General features: G+C 70.2%; 3 protein-coding genes across 3 annotated transcripts; 2 read left to right on the top strand and 1 right to left on the bottom strand.

Moving 5' to 3' along the window:
- Positions 1–1553: 1553 nt before the first annotated feature.
- LOC133752032 (neutrophil elastase-like) lies at positions 1554–5002 on the top strand. The gene is made up of 5 exons (XM_062182321.1): positions 1554–1620; positions 3770–3926; positions 4070–4211; positions 4523–4753; positions 4838–5002. Exons 1-5 carry the CDS (start codon positions 1554–1556, stop codon positions 5000–5002), a joined length of 762 nt encoding a protein of 253 aa, XP_062038305.1.
- A 1334-nt stretch (positions 5003–6336) lies between these two features.
- Positions 6337–8252, top strand: CFD (complement factor D). Its single transcript, XM_062182282.1, has 5 exons — positions 6337–6447; positions 6966–7122; positions 7205–7349; positions 7441–7698; positions 8035–8252. The coding sequence occupies exons 1-5, from the start codon at positions 6393–6395 to the stop codon at positions 8194–8196; spliced, it is 777 nt and encodes a 258-aa protein (XP_062038266.1). The 5' UTR covers positions 6337–6392; the 3' UTR covers positions 8197–8252.
- A 421-nt stretch (positions 8253–8673) lies between these two features.
- Positions 8674–19542, bottom strand: MED16 (mediator complex subunit 16). The gene is made up of 15 exons (XM_062182343.1): positions 19429–19542; positions 17926–18175; positions 17297–17404; positions 16738–16907; positions 15346–15777; positions 15082–15187; positions 14050–14205; positions 13445–13656; positions 13151–13357; positions 12728–12938; positions 12286–12419; positions 11982–12174; positions 11505–11721; positions 10306–10389; positions 8674–10008 (listed from the first exon to the last, which is right to left on the bottom strand). Exons 2-15 carry the CDS (start codon positions 18056–18058, stop codon positions 9882–9884), a joined length of 2490 nt encoding a protein of 829 aa, XP_062038327.1. The 5' UTR covers positions 18059–18175; positions 19429–19542; the 3' UTR covers positions 8674–9881.
- Between the last annotated feature and the right edge of the window lie 137 nt (positions 19543–19679).

Below are 19679 nucleotides of genomic sequence, written 5' to 3'. Positions count from 1 at the left end.
CCAGGGAGGGAGCCCCAGTGAGCGCCTGCTGTGTGCCAGGGAGGGAGCCCCAGTGAGCGCCTGCTGTGTACCAGGCTGGGGCCCAGGCCCCTGTGAGCGCCTGCTGTGTGCCAGGGAGGGAGCCCTTGTGAGCACCTGCTGTGTACCAGGCTGGGGCCCAGGCCCCTGTGAGCGCCTGCTGTGTGCCAGGGAGGGAGCCCCAGTGAGCGCCTGCTGTGTACCAGGGATGGAGCCCTTGTGAGCACCTGCTGTGTACCAGGGAGGGAGCTCCAGTGAGCGCCTGCTGTGTGCCAGGGAGGGAGCCCCAGTGAGCGCCTGCTGTGTGCCAGGGAGGGAGCCCTTGTGAGCGCCTGCTGTGTGCCAGGGAGGGAGCCCCAGTGAGCGCCTGCTGTGTACCAGGGATGGAGCCCTTGTGAGCACCTGCTGTGTACCAGGCTGGGGCCCAGGCCCCTGTGAGCGCCTGCTGTGTGCCAGGGAGGGAGCCCCAGTGAGCGCCTGCTGTGTGCCAGGGAGGGAGCCCCAGTGAGCGCCTGCTGTGTACCAGGGATGGAGCCCTTGTGAGCACCTGCTGTGTACCAGGCTGGGGCCCAGGCCCCTGTGAGCGCCTGCTGTGTACCAGGCCCCTGTGAGTGCCTGCTGTGTGCCAGGCCGTGGGACAGAGGGAAGTTGGGGCCCAGTGGCCTGGCGCCCCACCCGCCCATCCCACTGCAGCCTGGAGCCAGGGGGACGTTGCCCTTGCGACAGCCTTGGCGAGCGACAGTTGGAGTGGGAACATCCTGGGGGGTGGGAGAGGTCGGGGCCACGGAGCGGGGTGGCTGGGGCTGGGACCCCTGCCCTTGTGGGGGCTTAAGTCCTCCCCAGTCCCCTCACAACTTGGGAACTTTTCCCAGGGACCAGCCTGGCCTGGGTGGGGGTGGGGGTTCGAGTGCCCCTGTGAGAGGTGGGAGATGAGACCCTGCAAGGGGCCCATCTGGCTGTGGCCCCCGGGGTGTGCGCTGAAACTGCGGCTGGCAGGAGGTCCTGGCTGGGACCCAGCCCCCGCTGCGCCCCGGGAAAGCTGGGCAGTGGTCATGTGTGGCCGGCTCCAGGGCCCTGGGTAGGTGACGCACGGGGCACAGGGGGAGGGGACCTGGCCCAGGTCAGGCCTGAACACCAGATGAGCAATGATTCTGCAGGTAGTGCATCGTAGGACATGGCTGGGTCACGACTGGGACATGGCTAGGGCACGCCTGGGACACACCTGGGGCATGGCTGGGACACACCTAGGACACGGCTGGGACATGCTGGGACACACTTGGGGCATGGCTGGGACACAGCGGGACACAGCTGGGACACACCTGGGACACAGCTGGCACTAACAATACTGATCACGGACCTGGCACTGAAATGTCAGTGGCTCCTGGGTGTGGACAGGCGGCCCTGCCGGAGCCAACCCAGGCTCCTGCTCCCCCTCACCCCGCCCCCGGGGAGGAAGTGGGGCAATCAACGGCCTCTCCCGGGGCTATAAAGAGGGGCAGGGCGGGCTCGGGCTCAGAGACAGCAGTGCCCCCACCATGACTCTCAGTGGCTGGCCCTTGGGGGCCGCCCTGGCCTCTGCCCTGCTGGCTCTGCTGCTGGGCGGTGAGTAGGGCCACAGGTCCACCCTCCACCCTCCACCTTCCACCTGTCCACCCTCCCGCCCTCTACCCTCCACCTTCCACCTGTCCACCCTCCCACCCTCTACCCTCCACCTTCCACCTGTCCACCTGTCCACCCTCCACCTGTCCACGCTGTCCACACTTCTGCCCTCCACCTGTACACCCTCCACCTGTCCACCCTCCCACCCTCCCGCCCTCTACCCTCCACCTTCCACCTGTCCACCCTCCCGCCCTCTACCCTCCACCTTCCACCTGTCCACCCTCCACCTGTCCACCCTCCCACCCTCCCGCCCTCTACCCTCCACCTTCCACCTGTCCACCCTCCCGCCCTCTACCCTCCACCTTCCACCTGTCCACCCTCCCGCCCTCCACCTGTCTACACTCCACCCTGTCCACCCTCCACCCTCCCGCCCTCTACCCTCCACCTGTCCACCTGTCCACCCTCCCGCCCTCTACCCTCCACCTTCCACCTGTCCACCCTCCCACCCTCTACCCTCCACCCTCCACCTTCCACCTGTCCACCCTCCTGCCCTCTACCCTCCAGCTTCCACCTGTCCACCCTCCCGCCCTCTACCCTCCACCTTCCACCCTGTCCACCCTCCCACCCTCCACCTGTCCACGCTGTCCAGACTTCTGCCCTCCACCTGTCCACCCTCCACCTGTACACCCTCCCGCCCTCTACCCTCCACCTTCCACCTGTCCACCCTCCCGCCCTCCACCTGTCTACACTCCACCCTCCACCCTGTCCACCCTCCACCCTCCACCTGTCCACCCTCCACCCTGTCCACCTTCCCGCCCTCCACCTGTCCACCCTCCACCCTGTCCACCCTCCACCCTCCACCTTCCAACTGTCCACCCTCCCGCTCTCTACCCTCCACCTGTCCACCCTCCCGCCCTCCACCTGTCTACACTCCACCTTCCACCTGTCCACCCTCCCGCCCTCCACCTGTCTACACTCCACCCTGTCCACCCTCCACCCTCCCACCCTCCACCTGTCCACCCTCCACCTGTCCACTCTCCACCCTGTCCACCCTCCCACCCTCCAACTTGTCCAACCTCCACCCTCCTGCCCTCCACTCTCCACCTGTCTAACCTCCCCCCCGCCCTCCCCCCTCCCACCCTCCACCTGTCCACCCTCCCGCCCTCCCCCTGTCCACCCTCCACCCTGTCCACCCTCCACCCTTCCACTCTCTCGTCCTCTCCCTGTCCCTGGGTGTCCACCCTCCCACCTGCCCACACTTCCGCCCTCCATCTGTCCACCCTCCACCCTGTCCACCCTCCTGTCCTCCACCCTCCACCCTGTCCACCCTCCACCCTTCCACCCTCCCGTCCTCTACCTGTCCCTGGGTGTCCACCCTCCACCTGTCCACCTTCCCACCCTCCACCCTGTCCAACCTCCACCCTCCTGCCCTCCACCCTCCACCTATCTAACCTCCCCCCTCCCGTCCTCCACCTGTCCACCCTCCCCCTGTCCAACCTCCCCCTTCCACCCTCCCGTCCTCTACCTGTCCCTGGGTGTCCACCCTCCACCTGTCCACCCTCCACCCTTCCACCCTCCCATCCTCCACCTGTCCCTGGGTGTCCACCCTCCACCTGTCCACCCTCCCACCCTCCACCCTGTCCAACCTCCACCCTCCTGCCCTCCACCCTCCACCTGTTTAACCTCCCCCCTCCCGCCCTCCACCTGTCCACCCTCCACCCTTCCACCCTCCCGTCCTCCACCTGTCCCTGGGTGTCCACCCTCCACCTGTCCACTCTCCACCCTGTCCACCCTCCCACCCTCCACCCTGTCCAACCTCCACCCTCCTGCCCTCCACCCTCCACCCTGTCCACCCTCCACCCTTCCACCCTCCCGTCCTCCACCTGTCCCTGGGTGTCCACCCTCCACCCGTCCCTGGTGTCCACTTGCTCAGCCAGGGCGGCCCCTCCACTGCGTGGGGAGTGAGGGGAGCAGAGGCCGGGGCTCCAAGTGAAAGGCTGCAGCTCCAGCCCATGTCCAGCCCTGACCGTGGCCCAGCAGGGGGTGGTGGGCGGCCCCTTGCCCATCACGCGCCCATGTCCTCATTGGCCCACGGGCTCCTGGAGGGGGCTCCTGGCAGACCCTCACCGCACCCCCCCCCGTGTGTCCCCAGGCCCCGCGCTGGCCTCCGAGATTGTGGGGGGGCGGCCAGCCCGGCCCCACGCCTGGCCCTTCATGGTGTCCCTACAGCGCCGCGGCGGTCACTTCTGCGGGGCCACGCTCATCGCCCGGAACTTCGTTATGTCGGCCGCGCACTGCATGAACGGCCGGTGAGTCCCACCTCGGACGCCTGTCGGGTGGGAGGGGTGAGGCTGGGGCCAGGGTTTGTCCTGTGCCCGCCGGGCCGGCAGGGCGCAAGGCTCCCTGGGAGACTGGATGCCGGGGACCCCAACTGCCCCCCCTCCACCCACAGAAACTTCCGGTCGGTGCAGGTGGTGCTGGGTGCCCACGACCTGCGGCGGCGGGAGTCCAGCCGACAGACCTTTGCCGTTCGGCGGGTCTTTGAGAACGGCTTCAACCCCATACGCCTAGTGAATGACATCGTGGTGCTCCAGGTGCGACGTGGGGGGGGGGGGGGGCGGAGTCCCCGGTGAGAGCACAGGGCCGCCCCGAGCTGGTGCCGGCCGCCACGCCATGACGGGTCTGTCCGACCCAGGCCTGTGGCTGGGGCAGGGACAGCACCCGCGGGCCGGCTGCAAGGCTGGGTCTACCAGGAAAAGCACCCGCTGCTCCCAGGGGAACTTGAGGCTTGGGGTCAGGAGGGGCTTCCAGGCCGGGTATGCAGGCTCAGCTGGGGACCCCAGGCCCCGAGGGCAGGGGCCACCACCCACCGCCTCATAGGTCGCCCCGGGCGTGCTGTCCACAGCTCAACGGGTCGGCCATCATCAACGCCAATGTGCAGGTGGCCCAGCTGCCGGCCCAGGGTCGCGGTGTGGGCAATGGCACGCGGTGCCTGGTCATGGGCTGGGGCCGGCTGGGCACAAACCGGCCCCTGCCCAGCGTCCTGCAGCAGCTGAACGTGACCGTGGTGACCTCGCTGTGCCGGCGGAGCAACGTGTGCACGCTGGTGCGGCGCCGGCAGGCCGGCATCTGCTTCGTATGTCTGGGCCCCGGAGGGGGGCTCCCTGCACGGCGGGCGGGGCGGCCTCTCGGGGCAGCTCCTGACCCCCGACCTCCGCAGGGCGACTCCGGCGGCCCCCTGGTCTGCCAGGGACTGGTGCACGGCATCGACTCCTTCATCCGGGGCGGCTGTGGCTCCGGGTTCTATCCAGACGCCTTCACACCTGTGGCGCGGTTCTCCAACTGGATTAACTCCATCCTCCGGCGCAGGGCTGCCCGGCCCTAGCGGGTGGCCCGCCCCTGCCACCCCCCAGCCCCCCGGCACATGCTACAATAAAAGCCCTGTCGGTTATCTGGAACGTACTGTGTCCCGAGTAGGCCACCACCAAGTCGCTGGAGCAAGAGCCGAGCCCCCACCCCACGCGCCGCAGAGGGGACTCGGGCCCCCTGCCCGTCACTTGGCACCCTCATGCAGGGTTGGCAGAGTCTCCCAGCGTGGCGTGGCGTGGGGCATGGGCAGAGCAGTGTGAAGCCCGCGCTAGCAGAGGCTTTGGGGCACCAGGCAGTGGGGAGCTGCCGCCTGGGAGGGGCAGTCCTGCCTCCCCCTGGCTACTTCCCCTGGGGGGGGGAGCACATGAGGCCCCAGCCCTGATAGAGGGAGCCTGCGGTAGGGGCCCTGGAGGCAGGGTCTGACGGGGGAGGGAGCAGTGATGCCGAGGGTGCGGCCCCCCCCAGGCTGGGCCCCACCTCGGCCCCCAGGCCGCTCCCCTCCCCCGCCCGGGCCTCCCACTTGGGTCGGCTGCCAGGGAGCCTTGCAGGTTTTTTTTCCGCAATTTTGAGCACTCGAGGTTACACAACCTGGAGGACGCCCAAGGAGGCGTCTGCTGAGCGCGTCGGCCTTTACTGCAAATGGAAATCAATTTTTAAAGACCGATTGACTTATTTGAAAGCCAGAGTTCCAGAGAGAGAGGTCCTCCATCCACTGGTTCACTCCCCAAATTCCCACGGTGGCCAGGGCTGGGCCAGGCCGAAGCCAGGAGCTTCTTTCGGGTCTCCCACGCGGGAGCAGGGCCCAAGCTCTCCTCAGGTCACCAGCAGGGAGCTGGACGGGACGTGGACCTGCCCAGCTTGGTCATGGCCTCCGCCCTGCTAGGGAGACAGGTGGGATGCCGCCCGGCCCCTCCCACCCACTGCCGCGCCCTCTGTGCGCAAGGAGGGGAAGAAGTGGAGGGGAAGGTCTCCCCGCAGGCCCAGGGACCCGCCGTACTCTCTGGAACCTTCTGCCATGACTGGTTTGGGAGGCAGCAGGTGGTCCCGGCTCAGCCAATCAGAGGCAGGCGCCAGGCTTTGGCACCTGAAGGCGCTCAGGGCCCTGGACCCAGCCCTCCCTGCAGGTTGAGGCCCATCTTCCCACCTGCTCTCTGTCCTGGTCCTGCCACCCCACAGGGCCCCCTCCCGACCTCCAGCTGGTGGGGTCCGGCCCCCGGGGGCCCAGTGACCCTTGGCCAGACAGCCTCTCCAGCCAGGGAGGAAGCAGAGCTGGGGGGGGGGGGTTGTTTACCAGCACTGGCTCCAGCTGCGATTGTGCAAGACGGGGCTGGGCCGCTCCCGCCCCCTGCACCCCCGCAAAGCGCCTGGGCCCGGCCAGGCCCGCAGTCCCCGCAGGCGGCTTCAAGATGCGCAGGTCTGTGAGCGTGGCAGCTTTGGTCCTCCTGGGAGCAGCCTTGTGCGGTGAGTGGGCCTAGGGGAGGGGCTCCGGACCAGAGCCCCGCCACGTGGGCCGGAAGCGGAGGGGTCCACCAGGCCTCGGATCTGAAGACCAGGCCTGGCGGGCGGGTGGGGCCACTCTCCCGGGCTAAGGTCGCGCCCGGGCAAAGGGGTCGCTCCCCACCACTCCCCGTGGGTCCTCCTGGGGGTCGCTCCCCACTTCTCCCCGCGGGTCCTCCTGGGGGTCGCTCCCCACTCCTCCCCGCGGGTCCTCCTGGGGGGTCGCTCCCCACTCCTCCCCGCGGGTCCTCCTGGGAGGTCGCTCCCCACCCCTCCCCGCGGGTCCTCCTGGGGGGTCGCTCCCCACCCCTCCCCGCGGGTCCTCCTGGGGGTCGCTCCCCACCCCTCCCCGTGGGCGTTCCTGGGGCACCCGGTCCGCCAGGCCGGGGCGTGGGGGGGACAGGGCGGCGACGGAGCTCGGAGTCCACAGGGGCCCCTCCGGGCGGGCCGGGGTCTCACGGCCGCCTGCCCGCCGCCCTCAGCCGCGCAGCCCCGCGGGCGCATCCTGGGCGGCAAGGTGGCCGAACCGCACGCGCGGCCCTACATGGCGTCGGTGCAGGTGAACGGCACGCACGTGTGTGGCGGCGTCCTGCTGGCCGAGGAGTGGGTGCTGAGCGCCGCGCACTGCCTGGAGGACGCGTGAGTGGCGGGCGCCCGGGCGGGGCCGGGGCGGGACCGGGGCCTCGGCTCTGACCGTGGCCCCGCCCCGCCCCGCCTCCAGGGCCGGCGGGCAGGTGCAGGTGCTGCTGGGCGCGCACTCGCTCTCGCAGCCCGAGCTCTTCAAGCGCCTCTACGACGTGCGCCGCGTGGTGCCGCACCCGGACAGCCGCCCCGACACCCTGGACCACGACCTCCTCCTGCTGCAGGTCCCGCCCCCGCGTCCGGCCCCCGCGTCCCGCGTCCCGCAGCCTCGGTGCTGCGCACCCGGCGCTCACGCCCGCCTCGCCCGCCCCGCAGCTCTCGGAGAAGGCCGCCCTGGGCCCTGCCGTGCGCATCCTGCCCTGGCAGCGGGAAGACCGCGACGTGGCGCCCGGCACGCTCTGCGACGTGGCTGGCTGGGGCGTGGATACGCACGCGGGCCGCAGGCCCGACCTCCTGAAACAGGTGCAGCTGCCGGTGCTGGACCGCGACACCTGCAACCTGCGCGCGCACCACGACGGCGCCATCACCGGGCGCATGATGTGCGCGCAGAGCCACCGCCGGGACACCTGCAAGGTGCGCGGGCGGGGCGGGGCCGCGTTGAGGGAGGGGTCCGGGGTCGGAGCTTTGAGCGGATGCGGGGCCGAGGGGCGGGCCCAGGGGCTTGCGGAGCGGCGAGAGCGGGGAATTGGGCGAGGCGGGGCCGGAGATGAGACTGAGGACAGGTGGGGGTCCGAGAGGCGGAGGGGCCAAGAACCGGGTGGGCAGCTCTAGCTGGGGGGACGTGGACAGGGCGGGCGGAGTCAGCCGTGATGGACGGGGCCCGGTGAGATGGACGAGTAAGCCAAGGGCGGGACCGGGAGTGGGGCGGGGTTCCGGCAGGCCCCACCCTCACGGGCCCCTCCCACGCAGGGGGACTCCGGGGGTCCGCTAGTGTGCGGGGGCGTGGTCGAGGGCGTGGTCAGCTCCGGTGCACGCGTCTGCGGCAACCGCAAGAAGCCGGGCATCTACACGCGCGTGGCGAGCTACGCGGGCTGGATCGACAGCGTCCTGGCCGGGGGCGCGGCGTCCTGAGCGGGCCTCGGGTCGGCTGGCGAGCCCGCCGAGCAATAAAAGCGATCATCCCTGCAGTGCGCGGCCGGCCTTTGTTGTAGAGTGCGTGCTGTGTGCGTGCTGTGTGCGTGGCTGCGCTGCCGGCGTCGTCCCGAGCTGCGACCACACGGTGGCGCCCGAGCCCTGCTGCACCCTGAGCGCTCCCTCCCGGGATCCCCAGTGGGGCGTGGGCGGGTCCCTGGCACAAGACGCCTCCCAGGCTGAGGGACAAACGCGGCGGGGGGCGACAGCAGACCCTAGGCCCAGAAGTCCACTCCTCTACCTGGGGGAGAGGCCGTTACCGCCCAGCACCGGCTCCCCACTAAGCAAAGCCTGGACCAGAGCGAGCAGGTCCCGGCCTCCCGTTGGGGGATGGAGGCTGAGGGTGACCCGTGCACCCCACAGGGGAGGGGGAGACGCAGCTGGGACCAACGCCTGCCTGGGAGTCACACTGCTGACTTTCTTCTTAAACTTTTATTTACTTGGAAGAATGAGGGGGCGAGAGAGAGGTCTCCCACTCAGTGACACTCCCAAAGTGGCCACAAGGCTGGGCTGGGCCAGGCCAAAGCCGGAAGCTCCACCCGGGTCCCCCAGGTGGGTGTGGGCACCCAAGAACTTGGGCCATCACCCACTGCCTTCCCAGGTGTCTCGGCAGAGAGCTGGGTGGGAAGTGGAGCAGCCGGGACTGAGCCTGGCGCCCGGCCCAGCCCACCGCGCCCGTCCTGGGGGGCCATCGAGGGCCGGCGTGCAGCTTCCAGGGTTCCACAATATGTAGTTATGTAGACGGGGTGTTGGCGACTCGCTGTCAGAGGTGGGCGGGGCGGGCACACAGGCCCAGTTCTTTGGGGACCTCATGTGTCCACAGCCTAGGCGGACGTCACGGGCATCCTACAGTCTGAGCTGTTTCTGAGGTCAGGCTCGTGGGGCCGTGCCCGAGTGGGCTGGTGGCTCCACCCTCTTCCTGTGGTCAGTGGGAGCCACGGAAGGCCCTGGAGGACGGGAGTTTGTGGCTGCATCACCTCCTGGGCCCGAGACACGTGTGTGCAGCCCAAATGGCCTGGGGCCCCCACCCTGCAGACTCCTGGGTGCCGTGGGATCCCCACCAGGGCACTCAGCCCGGGCCCTGTGGCCGCTGACCCACAGGCGGGGACAGGATGTTCCGGGTCTCCCCTGTGGCTGCCCCAAGCGCGCCCACACTCAGCTCCCGTGGGTCTGGGACAAGACGGGGTGTGGGGACAGGCGGTGACGGAACCCAGGAGACACGTGGCCTCCACACGTGGCCTGGGCTCCCTCCCAGTGCAGGCCCCGGGACACAACACAGGGCTGCCAAGGGCTCCCTGCCCCGGCGGTCACTCCCCTGGCTGCCCCAGGCTGGGGGCCTGCGGGCGGCTGTGAGGTGGAGGGAGCCGGCGCCTGGCAGGGTGGGGGCAGGGCCCCTGTGGCCGGGCCTGGGCACAGCTGGGCACATGGGGCGAGTGAGGGGCGGGACATGGGCACAGCTGTGGGGGCTTTATTGGGCCAGCCCTCCCCCCCTCCACAGGCACAGGTGTCCCGGGCAGTCACACGGGACGGCCATCTTGGGTTAGGGCCCTGGCTCTGTCCGCTCACGGGGTGTTCCGCGGGGAGCCGGGGCGCAGTGAGTGTCCATCAGGCCGCCCGCGTCGGGGTCAGGGGCAGCTGAGGGGCAGCCGCCGCCACAGCCCCCCACACAAGCAGTTCTTGATCCAGCGCTGCTCCCACTGCTTCACGGCCGTGGCCTTGTTGGGGGACCGCAGCATGGTGACGCAGCCGCACCTGCGGGCGGGTGGGGGGTGAGGCCTCCAGGGACCGCCCCACCCCGCCCCCAGCCGCCCAGCGCCACCCCTCCCACACCCACCCCTGCTCCCCACACCCCTGCCGCCCAGCGCTACCCCCTCCCACCCCACCATCCCTGACGCCGGCCCCACCCCCACCCCTGCTCCCTGCACCTCCAGAGGCGTGGCCATGGGGGCGGCAGAGGCGCGTGGGTCCCCTGTAGGCACTGGGCTCCTACAGCGCTGCCCCCTTGCCTGCAGCAGCCCGGGGGAGGGGCCAAGCAGGGGCAGGACTCACCTGGTGCAGGCCTTGCACTCCTCCGTGGGGTAGGCGCCCAGGTGCAGCCTGCGCAGGTGGTCGATCTTGGGCTGGCCGGGGGCCCTGGGGGCCAAGTGGGGGCGCGTGAGGCAGGACAGGAGCCGCACGTGTTTGGCTCGGGTCCCAGGAACACAGGGCCCAGACCCCCCCCAATAGGGACCTGGTGACACACAGCCTCAGCCCAGGACACCCCCCCCCCCCCCGACATACCCATACACACACACAGGGACCTGGTCTCACACACACACACACAGGGACCTGGTAACACACAGCCTCAGCCCAGGACCCCCCCACATACCCATACACACACACAGGGACATGGTCTCTCACACACACACACACAGGGACCTGGTGACACACAGCCTCAGCCCAGGACCCCTCCCCACACCCATACACACACACAGGGACCTGGTGACACACAGCCTCAGCCCAGGACCCCTCCCCACACCCATACACACACACAGGGACCTGGTGACACACAGCCTCAGCCCAGGACGCCCCCCCACATACCCATACACACACACAGGGACCTGGTCTCACACACACACACACAGGGACCTGGTGACACACAGCCTCAGCCCAGGACCCCTCCACATACCCATACACACACACAGGTACCTGGTCTCTCACACACACACACAGGGACATGGTGACACACAGCCTCAGCCCAGGACCCCTCCACATACCCATACACACACACAGGTACCTGGTCTCTCACACACACACACAGGGACCTGGTGACACACAGCCTCAGCCCAGGACCCCCCCCCCCCCCGACATACCCATACACACACATAGGGACATGGTCTCTCACACACACAGGGACATGGTGACACACAGCCTCAGCCCAGGACCCCTCCACATACCCATACACACACACAGGTACCTGGTCTCTCTCACACACACACACAGGGACCTGGTCTCTCTCACACACACACACAGGGACCTGGTGACACACAGCCTCAGCCCAGGACCACCCCCCACACCCATACACACACACAGGGACCTGGTCTCACACACACACACACAGGGACCTGGTGACACACAGCCTCAGCCCAGGACCCCCCCCCCCCACATACCCATACACACACACAGGGACCTGGCCTCTCTCTCACACACGCAGCACAGCTGCTCCGAGCTCTCCCAAGCGTGGGGCGCTCCCGGAACCCGCCACCCACCTGACCAGGCCGTCCAGCTGCAGGGTGGTGGCGCTGCCGGGCAGGGTGGGCGCCTTCCCGAACTGCAGGCGCAGCGGCTGCTTGGGCTGCAGGCGGCTGACCAGGCCGTCGCTGACCGGCAGCCAGTCCAGCCCGGGGATGAGCAGCTGGCTGGGCAGCAGGCAGCACTCGTCCACCAGAGCCTCGTCCGGCTCGCTGGCCGGGCCCTCGTCACGGCCTGCAGGGATGTGAGGCTCGAGTCCGCCTGGGGCATGGCTCGCCCTCGCCCGCCTGGCTGGTGACCAGGGCTTGCTGGGCGAGTAGGCCAGGGCCCTGGGCGGTCTCTTCTCCCGCTCCGGCCCTGGGCTCCACCCGTCCACTTAGAAAGCCCCGTGGGGGTGCAGGAATGGCAGGGCCGGGTCCCCAGAAACGTGGACGCTGGGGGACGGAGGTTCCCGGCAGAGTGGCTGCCCGCGGGGAGGGGGAGGGGGGACTCACAGCAGATCCAGAGCTTGGTGAGCAGCCGGAAGAGCAGGGCCATACTGTCCTGGGTGTCGGAGGTGGCCGCATAGACGGGCAGGCAGCTGGGCTTCAGCAGCCCCCAGATGCGGGTCACAACCATGAGCTCCCGCAGCATGCCCAGCGAGGCGCCGTCCCGCAGGAAGCTGTGGCCCGGCCGCAGCGGGGAGCCCTGCGGGGACAGCGGGTGCACCTTGCAGCAGCCGGGCGGCCCGGCATGCCCGGTGAGGCGCCGCCCCGCGTGCGTGCGTGTGCAGGGGCCCGGTGGCTGCGAGGGGCGCACCTGGTTGGGCAGGCTGGCCAGCAGGTAGAGCACGAAGTCGCCCACCCACTGCAGGAGCTGCTGCAGGGCCTGCAGCGTGTTCATGTCCAGGACAAACTCCTCCGTCTTCAGGTTGATCATCACCTTGTCGATGTCTGCAAGGCAGGGGGAGGGGCCTCGTGTCGGGAGCTGCCTCCACCGCCGCCCCCAGCGAGCTGGGGGGAGCAGCCGCGCCTGCCCCACCTGTGCCAGGCACCCTTCAGCCCCTCTGCCAGGGACGCCAGGACCCACCCGGCCCCAGCTCAGGGCGAGCGCCGTGGAGGGTGGGAGCGCACCCCTGTGTGGCCGTAAGAGCACCGAGGAGACCCCGCAGGCCCTGGGAGCTCGCAGCTCGGCCCCACAACCCTGCTGCCTCCCTGCAGGGTGTCTCCTAGGGGCACGAGCGGCCGGCACAGCGACCCACCGACGTCGGTGATCTTGGCGCAGATCTCGGCCAGCCGGTCGCCGGGGCTCTTGTCGGGCGTGTTGAGGAAGTGGGGGCGCAGCAGGGACTTGAGGGTGGAGCTGACGGCGATGAGGAAGAGCTTGGTGTGGTAGTCGCACACGCGGGTCACCGTGCAGGGCGACAGCTTGCACAGCGAGGCCTTCATGGCCAGGATGCGGGTGGACAGCACCTGGGGGCGGGTGGCGTGAGCTCCCTCTGGCCCAGTGACGGGAGCTCCTGGCAGCACACAGCTGGGGGCCCCACCCCAGGTTCCCACAGTGCCAGTGCAGTGGGAGGGACCGAGCGGACGCTGGCTGCATCACCGACGGCCACAGACCCCAGCCGTGGACGGGCTGACGCCAGGCGTCCCCCGCAGGCCGCCCCGCGTTCCCGCGCCCGCACCTGCTGCAGGGCCGCGCTCTGGCGCGTGGACTCCTCGTGCAGCCTCTCCACCAGGCTGGGCACCATGGCCGGCTGCACGTGCAGCAGGACGTCCCACCAGTCGTAGCCAGTCACCATGCAGTACTCCAGCAGGAAGAGCAGGTGCCGCAGGGCCAGGCTCACGTCCAGCGGGTGGCCCATGGAGGGCGAGACGCGCAGCAGGCTCAGCTGTGGGGCGGGGGCCGGTCAGGAGGGGGGCAGGGGCAGGGCCCCGCGGGGAGGTCTGGGAGAAGCGCCGGCTCCATCGGCCCTTACCTTCCCGTGGTTGTCGATGCCCACGAGGGCCAAGGACGTCCAGGAGAGCTGCATGGCCTTAAAGTGGACGGCGGGGCCCGTGGTGCGCGGGCGCTTGATGGCCGGCTCGTCCACGGACCGCGGGGCCGCGGAGCTGTAGAAGACGGCCATGGTCTGCAGGGAGAGCCGGTGCACGATGTGGACGCTGCCGTCCTGAAAGGCCAGGGCCAGCCCTGGGCAGGCAGGCGGGCGGGCGGGGGTCAGGCTGTGGCAGTGGCTGCCCGCGGCCTTCGGCCCCCGTTCCCGCAGGGACGGAGCTGCCAGGACTGGGGGCTTCCCTGCAGGGGTGCCTCGGCCTTCCAGGAGCCAGACACAAAGGACCTGGGGTGGAAGGCGCGTGCCCCTCCCTGCAGGCTGTGAGGCGGGGGCAGGGCCTGGGCCCCGGCAGCTGTGCAACCTGAGGCTTGGTGTGGAGACCTGGGGTGCTCAGGGCCAGCATCCTCCCTAGCATCAAAGTGAAGCCAAGAGCCCAGGCATGGCCCCCCCTGCCCAGCCCCAGGACACGCTGACCCCCCCCCGCCCAGCCCCAGGACACGCTGACCCCCACCCAGCTCCGCCACGCCTACCGAGGCCGGGGTAGAACTGCGTATCGCTGGCCACCTTGAGGTCGGTGTTGGTGAGCGAGACGGGCAGCTTGGGCAGCGCCACGGCCGACACCCGGTCCAGGTCGTTGGTGGCCGACAGGATGCGCCACTTGAGGATCATGGGCTGCTTGTCGACAACTGGAGGAGGTGGTGGTGGCCGGTGAGTCCCGCCCCGCCCGCTCCCAGCCCGGGCAGCCCATCCCAGTGGACAGCTGCCCCCGGCGGGCCGACAGAACCCTGTCCAACACGGCAGAGCCACGGAGGGTGGCCCCTGCCTCGGGCGCTGGGGTCACTGGCTCGAGTCCACCTGCTGACCACAGCTCTGACCCCGTGCCTGCCCCAAGCCAGGCTGCACTGTGGCAGGTGCCTGGGGTGGGCACCTCGGAGAGGAGGGTGGACAGAGCAGGGGCCACATCTCGGGTCTGATGGGGCCCAAGGCAGCAAGAGAGACCCAGGCTCCCTGACACAAGCCCCCAGGGCCCTGCTGTTGGAGCGTGGGGACCCAGCCCGGCCAAGGGCCTGGTCAAGGGGAGGGGGACAGGGGCTCTGGGAGGGGCCGGGGTCACAAGGACAGGGCTGGACAGAGCCAGCATCCCGGCTGCCCAGGGGCCCACAGCTGCGCGAGGACGAGGGCTGAAGAAACGGCGGACAGAGACCCCGCGCAAGCTTCACGCCCTGCCTGTGGGCCCGGCCGGCGCAGCCACTGTGGGCCCAGCTCAGGACCCAGACCCCGGGGCTGCCGGAGAGCCGAGGGCCCTGGGGCGGTCTCACTAGTGGCCTCTGACTGGCGGCCTCCAGGCCAGCTGGGGTGTCCACTGCGGGAAAAAACCTGTGTCCTTGGTGGGGGGGTGTCTCTGTGTTGGGGGAGCAGGCTGTCGGGGGGAGCAGGCTGTATGTTGGGGGAAGGCCACCACCCGCCCAGCTCCCAGACCCCAGACCCGGTGCCCGTGCCCGACGCTCCGAGCCTGTCCGCGGGGCTTGGCAGTGAGGAGGAACCCCCAGTGCGGGCCTCACCGGCGGGGGAGATCTGCTGGAAGACGTTGTTGACGGGCAGCCCCTCCTTCCGCAGGGACCAGCACTCCACCAGGCTGCTGGTCTGGCTGGACGCACACAGGAGCACCTGTGGGCGGGGCACAGCGTGCTGGGGGCGGGGCCCTGGGAGAGCCTGCAGGCGCGGGCGGCCGTACAGGGGGCCTGGGCCTCGCGACTTCTCATGGCCGCGGGCGCCGGACCACGGCCATCCCCGGAACCCGAGGCCGCGCGGGAGGGGCTGCGCACCTGCTCGGACATGTCGCGGGCCAGGAACTTGAGATGGGTGATGGCGGGGAAGCTGTCCTTGCGGCTGAGCGCGGTGGTACAGCGCATGAAGAGCGACGGCAGGATCTCCGTGTCGATGCGGCACTTCTCGCTGACCACGCCCACGCACACCTTGTAGAACTGCACGGGGGACGCGCTGCTGCCGTCGGCCGCCGCCACCACGATGTTGCCGCCGCCCGTGAAGGCGATGTCAGCCAGGGCCACGCGGCCGCGCAGCCGGCACAGGCTCTCGGTGGACGTGAGCACCTGCCCGCTGGGTTTGAGCAGGGACACGGTGACCAGGCCGCTGACCGTCACGGCGATCCAGCCCTCCATGGGCTTGCCCCCGAACAGCGTGAGCGACGGCGAGAACTTGACGCGGGAGAACTTCTCGCCGAAGCTGGAGGCGCCCGACTGCGGGAAGAGGCGGAGGGGCCGGGCTGCCGTGGGCGCCGCACCGGGACCACAGCCCCGCCCCTGCCCGGTCAGCTTCACTGACCTGGCCTCACCTGCTGTGCGGGGGAGCCCGAGACACGCCTACGGCAGAAGCCCACCGACAGGGCTAATGGGGGACACACGTGTGCCTCAGGACTAAGGGGGGACACGCGTGTGCCGGACAGGACTATGGGGGGACATGCATGTGATGGACAGAACTAAGGGGGGGACACGCGTGTGCTGCACAGGGCCTAGGGGGGACACGCATGTGCCAGACAGGACTAAGGGGGGACACACATGTGCCTCTCTCAGGGCTAAGGGAGGACACGCGTGTGCCTCTTGGGCCCAGCCACACAGCAGGGGGGGGGGGGAGGGCTGTTGCCACTCCAGTGCCACGTCAGGCTTTCAGAATAACAACAGGCCTGGAGAGAACCGGCACCCGTGAGGCGGAGCCCCAGCCCCTCCCCAGGGACCCCCACTCAGCTGCACCCGTGATGGGGGAGCCCCAGCCCCTCCCCAGGGACCCCCACTCAGCTGCACCCGTGATGGAGGAGCCCCAGCCCCTCCCCAGGGACCCCCACTCAGCTGCACCCGTGATGGAGGAGCCCCAGCCCCTCCCCAGGGACCCCCACTCAGCTGCACCCATGATGTGGAGCCCCAGCCCCTCCCCAGGGACCCCCACTCAGCTGCACCCGTGACGCGGAGCCCCAGCCCCTCCTCCAGGGACCCCCACTCATCTGCACCCGTGACGCGGGAGCCCCAGCCCCTCCCCAGGTGCAGCACAGCCCCTAAGTGGCCTCCTCCTGGAGTGCAGAGAATTCTGGGATACCAGTGGATCAGAGTGAGGGCCAGGTCCTGGGGACAGCAGCCGTGGGAGCAGGCGCCCCTGGGAAGCACGGAGGCCAGAGGGTGCTGGGGGCGGGTGTGAGCAGCACCCACCTTCTCCACGTGCAGGGCCAGCTTCACACCGTTGTGCAGCCAGGACAGGGCCACGATCGGGTCCCCCTCCACCGAGCTGCCCACCAGGCTCTCCCAGCTGTTGGCCAGGTGCTCAGCCATGCTCCAGCACTTGATTTGCCCGTCGGCGTCAGCCGACAGGAGCCGGGAGCCTACGGGGACAACGTCGCGGGACATCGGGGGCCTGGGAGGAGCCATGGCCAGGGCAGAGGCCTGGGGACCCGCCGCAGTGCCAGCTCTGGGCTCTGGCGAGTGCTGCAAAGGCCGGACCGGGGCTCTGGGACTGAGGCTGGGGAGGGCGCCACCCAGTGGGGGCCCCGGGGAAGCACCTGGCTCCCGGCTCTGGACTGGACTGGTCTCAGGCCCTGGCTGGGGTGGATCAGGGATAGGAGACCTCCCTCTCCCCCTCTCCTTCTCTCTCTCTCCCCCTCTCCCTCTTCCCCTTCTCTCTCCCTCTCTCCCCCCCACCCTCTCTCCCCCTCTCCCTCCCTCCCTCTGTAACTCCGCCCCTCAGGCAGCAAGGCCCCGCCCCTGCTCTCACCTGACTGGTCCCACTCCAGGCAGGTGATGGCCTCGCTGTGGCCCGAGCTGATGGAGTGCACGTCCCAGGGGTGCTCCGTGTCCAGGATGTGGATGGTGCGGGTCAGGTCTGGGGGCACAAGGACACAGTCCTGAGGGGTCCCGTGATCCCAGGGTGGCTCCGTGGAGGACCCCCCAGGGCGATGGGTGAGGGACAGGCTGCCCCCTGGCGGGCAGAGCGGCCGGTGACCAGGCGATGGGAAGACGGAGTGACAAGGGGACGATGCCCAGGCAGCAGTGCCCGCGGTCCCCGGGCTTGGCCGTCTGTCCCTGGAGCACACGTCACCCCAGCAGCAGGGCAGACGGCACGGCCACCGACGCAGAGCAGGGGCTGGGACGGGGCCTGGGCCAGCAAGACCCCAGCCCCACGTGGAGCCGGACCCCGGTGTCTGAGTCCACCCTCGGGGAGGCCGGGGCTCTGGACGCCCCAAGTTCCAGAGGAGGTGAGGGGCGGGCAGGATGGGGACACAAGGGGTGGGGACAGGTGGGGGCAGGATGGGGACACACTGGGGGGAGGACAGTTGTGGGCAGGACGGAGACACGGGGGGCGGACACGCGGGGAGTGAGGGCAGTCGGGGTGGGGGGGCGCACCCTGGTCCTCGTTCCGCACGTCCGTGGTGAAGGCGATGAGGTTGCGGCAGGACCAGGCGCAGGCCAGGGGCACCGAAGGGCAGTGGGTGGTCTTGGGCCATTTCTCCCACTCACAGACGTAGGCCAGGTCCATCCCGCCGCAGGCCTGGGGGGCTCCTCACTGACACCGCCCAGTGCTGTGCCGGCCGCCCCTGCGGCTGGGGGGGGGGCGTGGGGGGCTTAAACACACGAGGCCACGCCTGTCCTCCACCTTCCAAGTAAACGAATAATAAAAAAGGGGCCTGGCGACGCTGGCGTCCACACAGGGATTCCAGGAGGGGCCAGGTGGCTGGAGCTGGGGCCAGCACCCCCAGGTCTCCACAGGACCCCTCAGATGTGCTTGGTCCAGGGGAGTGAGGAAGGGGCGGCAGGGGGCGCCGAGGGCCACGCGGTCCACCAGGCTGGGCCCGGGCCTGCGGAGGACCCAGAGTGACCACAGCGGCGTGCGCCGGGGCCCCTCGCGGCTCCAGAGAAGGGGCTCCATTGACGTGGGCCCACCCCTCCGCTCAGCCCCAGGCACCCCGCGAGCCCACGCCCACCCCCAAGCTCCGCCCAGGCACCCTGCGAGCCCACGCCCACCCCCAAGCTCCGCCCAGGCACCCCGCGAGCCCACGCCCACCTCCAGGCTCCACCCAGGCCCCCCGCGAGCCCACGCCCACCTCCAGGCTCCGCCCAGCCACCCCGCGAGCCCACGCCCACCCTCACCCACACCCCCAGGCTCCGCCCAGCCACCCCGCGAGCCCACGCCCACCTCCAGGCTCCGCCCAGGCACCCCGCGAGCCCACGCCCACCTCCAGGCTCCGCCCAGCCACCCCGCGAGCCCACGCCCACCCTCACCCACACCCCCAGGCTCCGCCCAACCACCCCGCGAGCCCACGCCCACCTCCAGGCTCCGCCCAGGCACCCCGCGAGCCCACGCCCACTCTCACCCACACCCCCAGGCTCCGCCCAGGCACCCCGTGAGCCCACGCCCACCTCCAGGCTCCGCCCAGCCACCCCGCGAGCCCACGCCCACCCTCACCCACACCCCCAGGCTCCGCCCAGCCACCCCGCGAGCCCACGCCCACCCTCACCCACACCCCTCAGCTCCGCCCCAGGCACCCCTCGCCAACGCCGCGACCCGTCCCCGACATCCAGCCCTAGGGTCTCAGGCCCAACCCCAGGGACCCCCGTCTCCGGGCCCCACCCCCGAGCCAGGCAGCCCCGCCCCAACTCGCCTCAGGCTCCGCCCCCGGCCCCGCCGCCCCGCTTCGGCCACGGACTTCGCCTCAATTTCCGCGCAGCGCCCGGGCTCCCCGACGTCGCGCCGGGCCGCGCGCCCAGAAGCCTTTGCGCTCGGGCCCGCCCTCTGACCCCGGAGGCCCCGCCCCTGCCTTCCCCGCGCCGCGGTCCCCGGGGTCGCGGACGTCGTCCCGAGGCCGGCTGGCCGCCGCCGCCGGGCCCTCCCACGAGCCCCGCGCTCACCTGGCTGGCCCGAGCGTGGAGCCGAGGGCACGGCTGCGGCCCGCACTCGCCCTAACGCCGCGGCTCCGGCGCCGCCATCTTCCCGGACCAACGAGTCGCCCAAGCAGCGCCGCCGCTTCCCACAGGCTTATGGGACGGCGGCGGCTCCGGCTCCGCCCAGCTTCCGGGCTTATTTGCATATTCCTATTAGGTTCCCGACAGCCGCCGTTCGTGTGTCTCGTATAAAACAGAAATACTTCCCTAACGTCGAT

This window comes from Lepus europaeus, chromosome 23 (genome assembly GCF_033115175.1).
Source record: "Lepus europaeus isolate LE1 chromosome 23, mLepTim1.pri, whole genome shotgun sequence".
Lineage (NCBI taxonomy): Eukaryota > Metazoa > Chordata > Mammalia > Lagomorpha > Leporidae > Lepus > Lepus europaeus.
The sequence above is the reverse complement of the archived record's forward strand: the minus strand, read 5'-3'. Positions and strand labels throughout refer to the sequence as shown.

What these genes read in the sequence shown, in the direction of transcription:
- MED16 (XM_062182343.1), bottom strand. Translation starts at nt 18,058, where the DNA reads ATGGACCTGGCCTACGTCTGTGAGTGGGAGAAATGGCCCAAGACCACC. An exon ending in CGTGCGGAACGAGGACCAGG is followed by an intron (nt 17,405 to 17,925) that starts GTGCGCCCCCCC and finishes TTGTGCCCCCAG; the next exon opens with ACCTGACCCGCACCATCCAC. An exon ending in GCATCGACAACCACGGGAAG is followed by an intron (nt 13,358 to 13,444) that starts GTAAGGGCCGAT and finishes CCCGCCCCACAG; the next exon opens with CTGAGCCTGCTGCGCGTCTC.
- CFD (XM_062182282.1), top strand. Translation starts at nt 6,393, where the DNA reads ATGCGCAGGTCTGTGAGCGTGGCAGCTTTGGTCCTCCTGGGAGCAGCC. An exon ending in CCTGGGAGCAGCCTTGTGCG is followed by an intron (nt 6,448 to 6,965) that starts GTGAGTGGGCCT and finishes CGCCGCCCTCAG; the next exon opens with CCGCGCAGCCCCGCGGGCGC. An exon ending in ACGACCTCCTCCTGCTGCAG is followed by an intron (nt 7,350 to 7,440) that starts GTCCCGCCCCCG and finishes CCCGCCCCGCAG; the next exon opens with CTCTCGGAGAAGGCCGCCCT.
- LOC133752032 (XM_062182321.1), top strand. Translation starts at nt 1,554, where the DNA reads ATGACTCTCAGTGGCTGGCCCTTGGGGGCCGCCCTGGCCTCTGCCCTG. An exon ending in GCGCACTGCATGAACGGCCG is followed by an intron (nt 3,927 to 4,069) that starts GTGAGTCCCACC and finishes CTCCACCCACAG; the next exon opens with AAACTTCCGGTCGGTGCAGG. An exon ending in ATGACATCGTGGTGCTCCAG is followed by an intron (nt 4,212 to 4,522) that starts GTGCGACGTGGG and finishes TGCTGTCCACAG; the next exon opens with CTCAACGGGTCGGCCATCAT.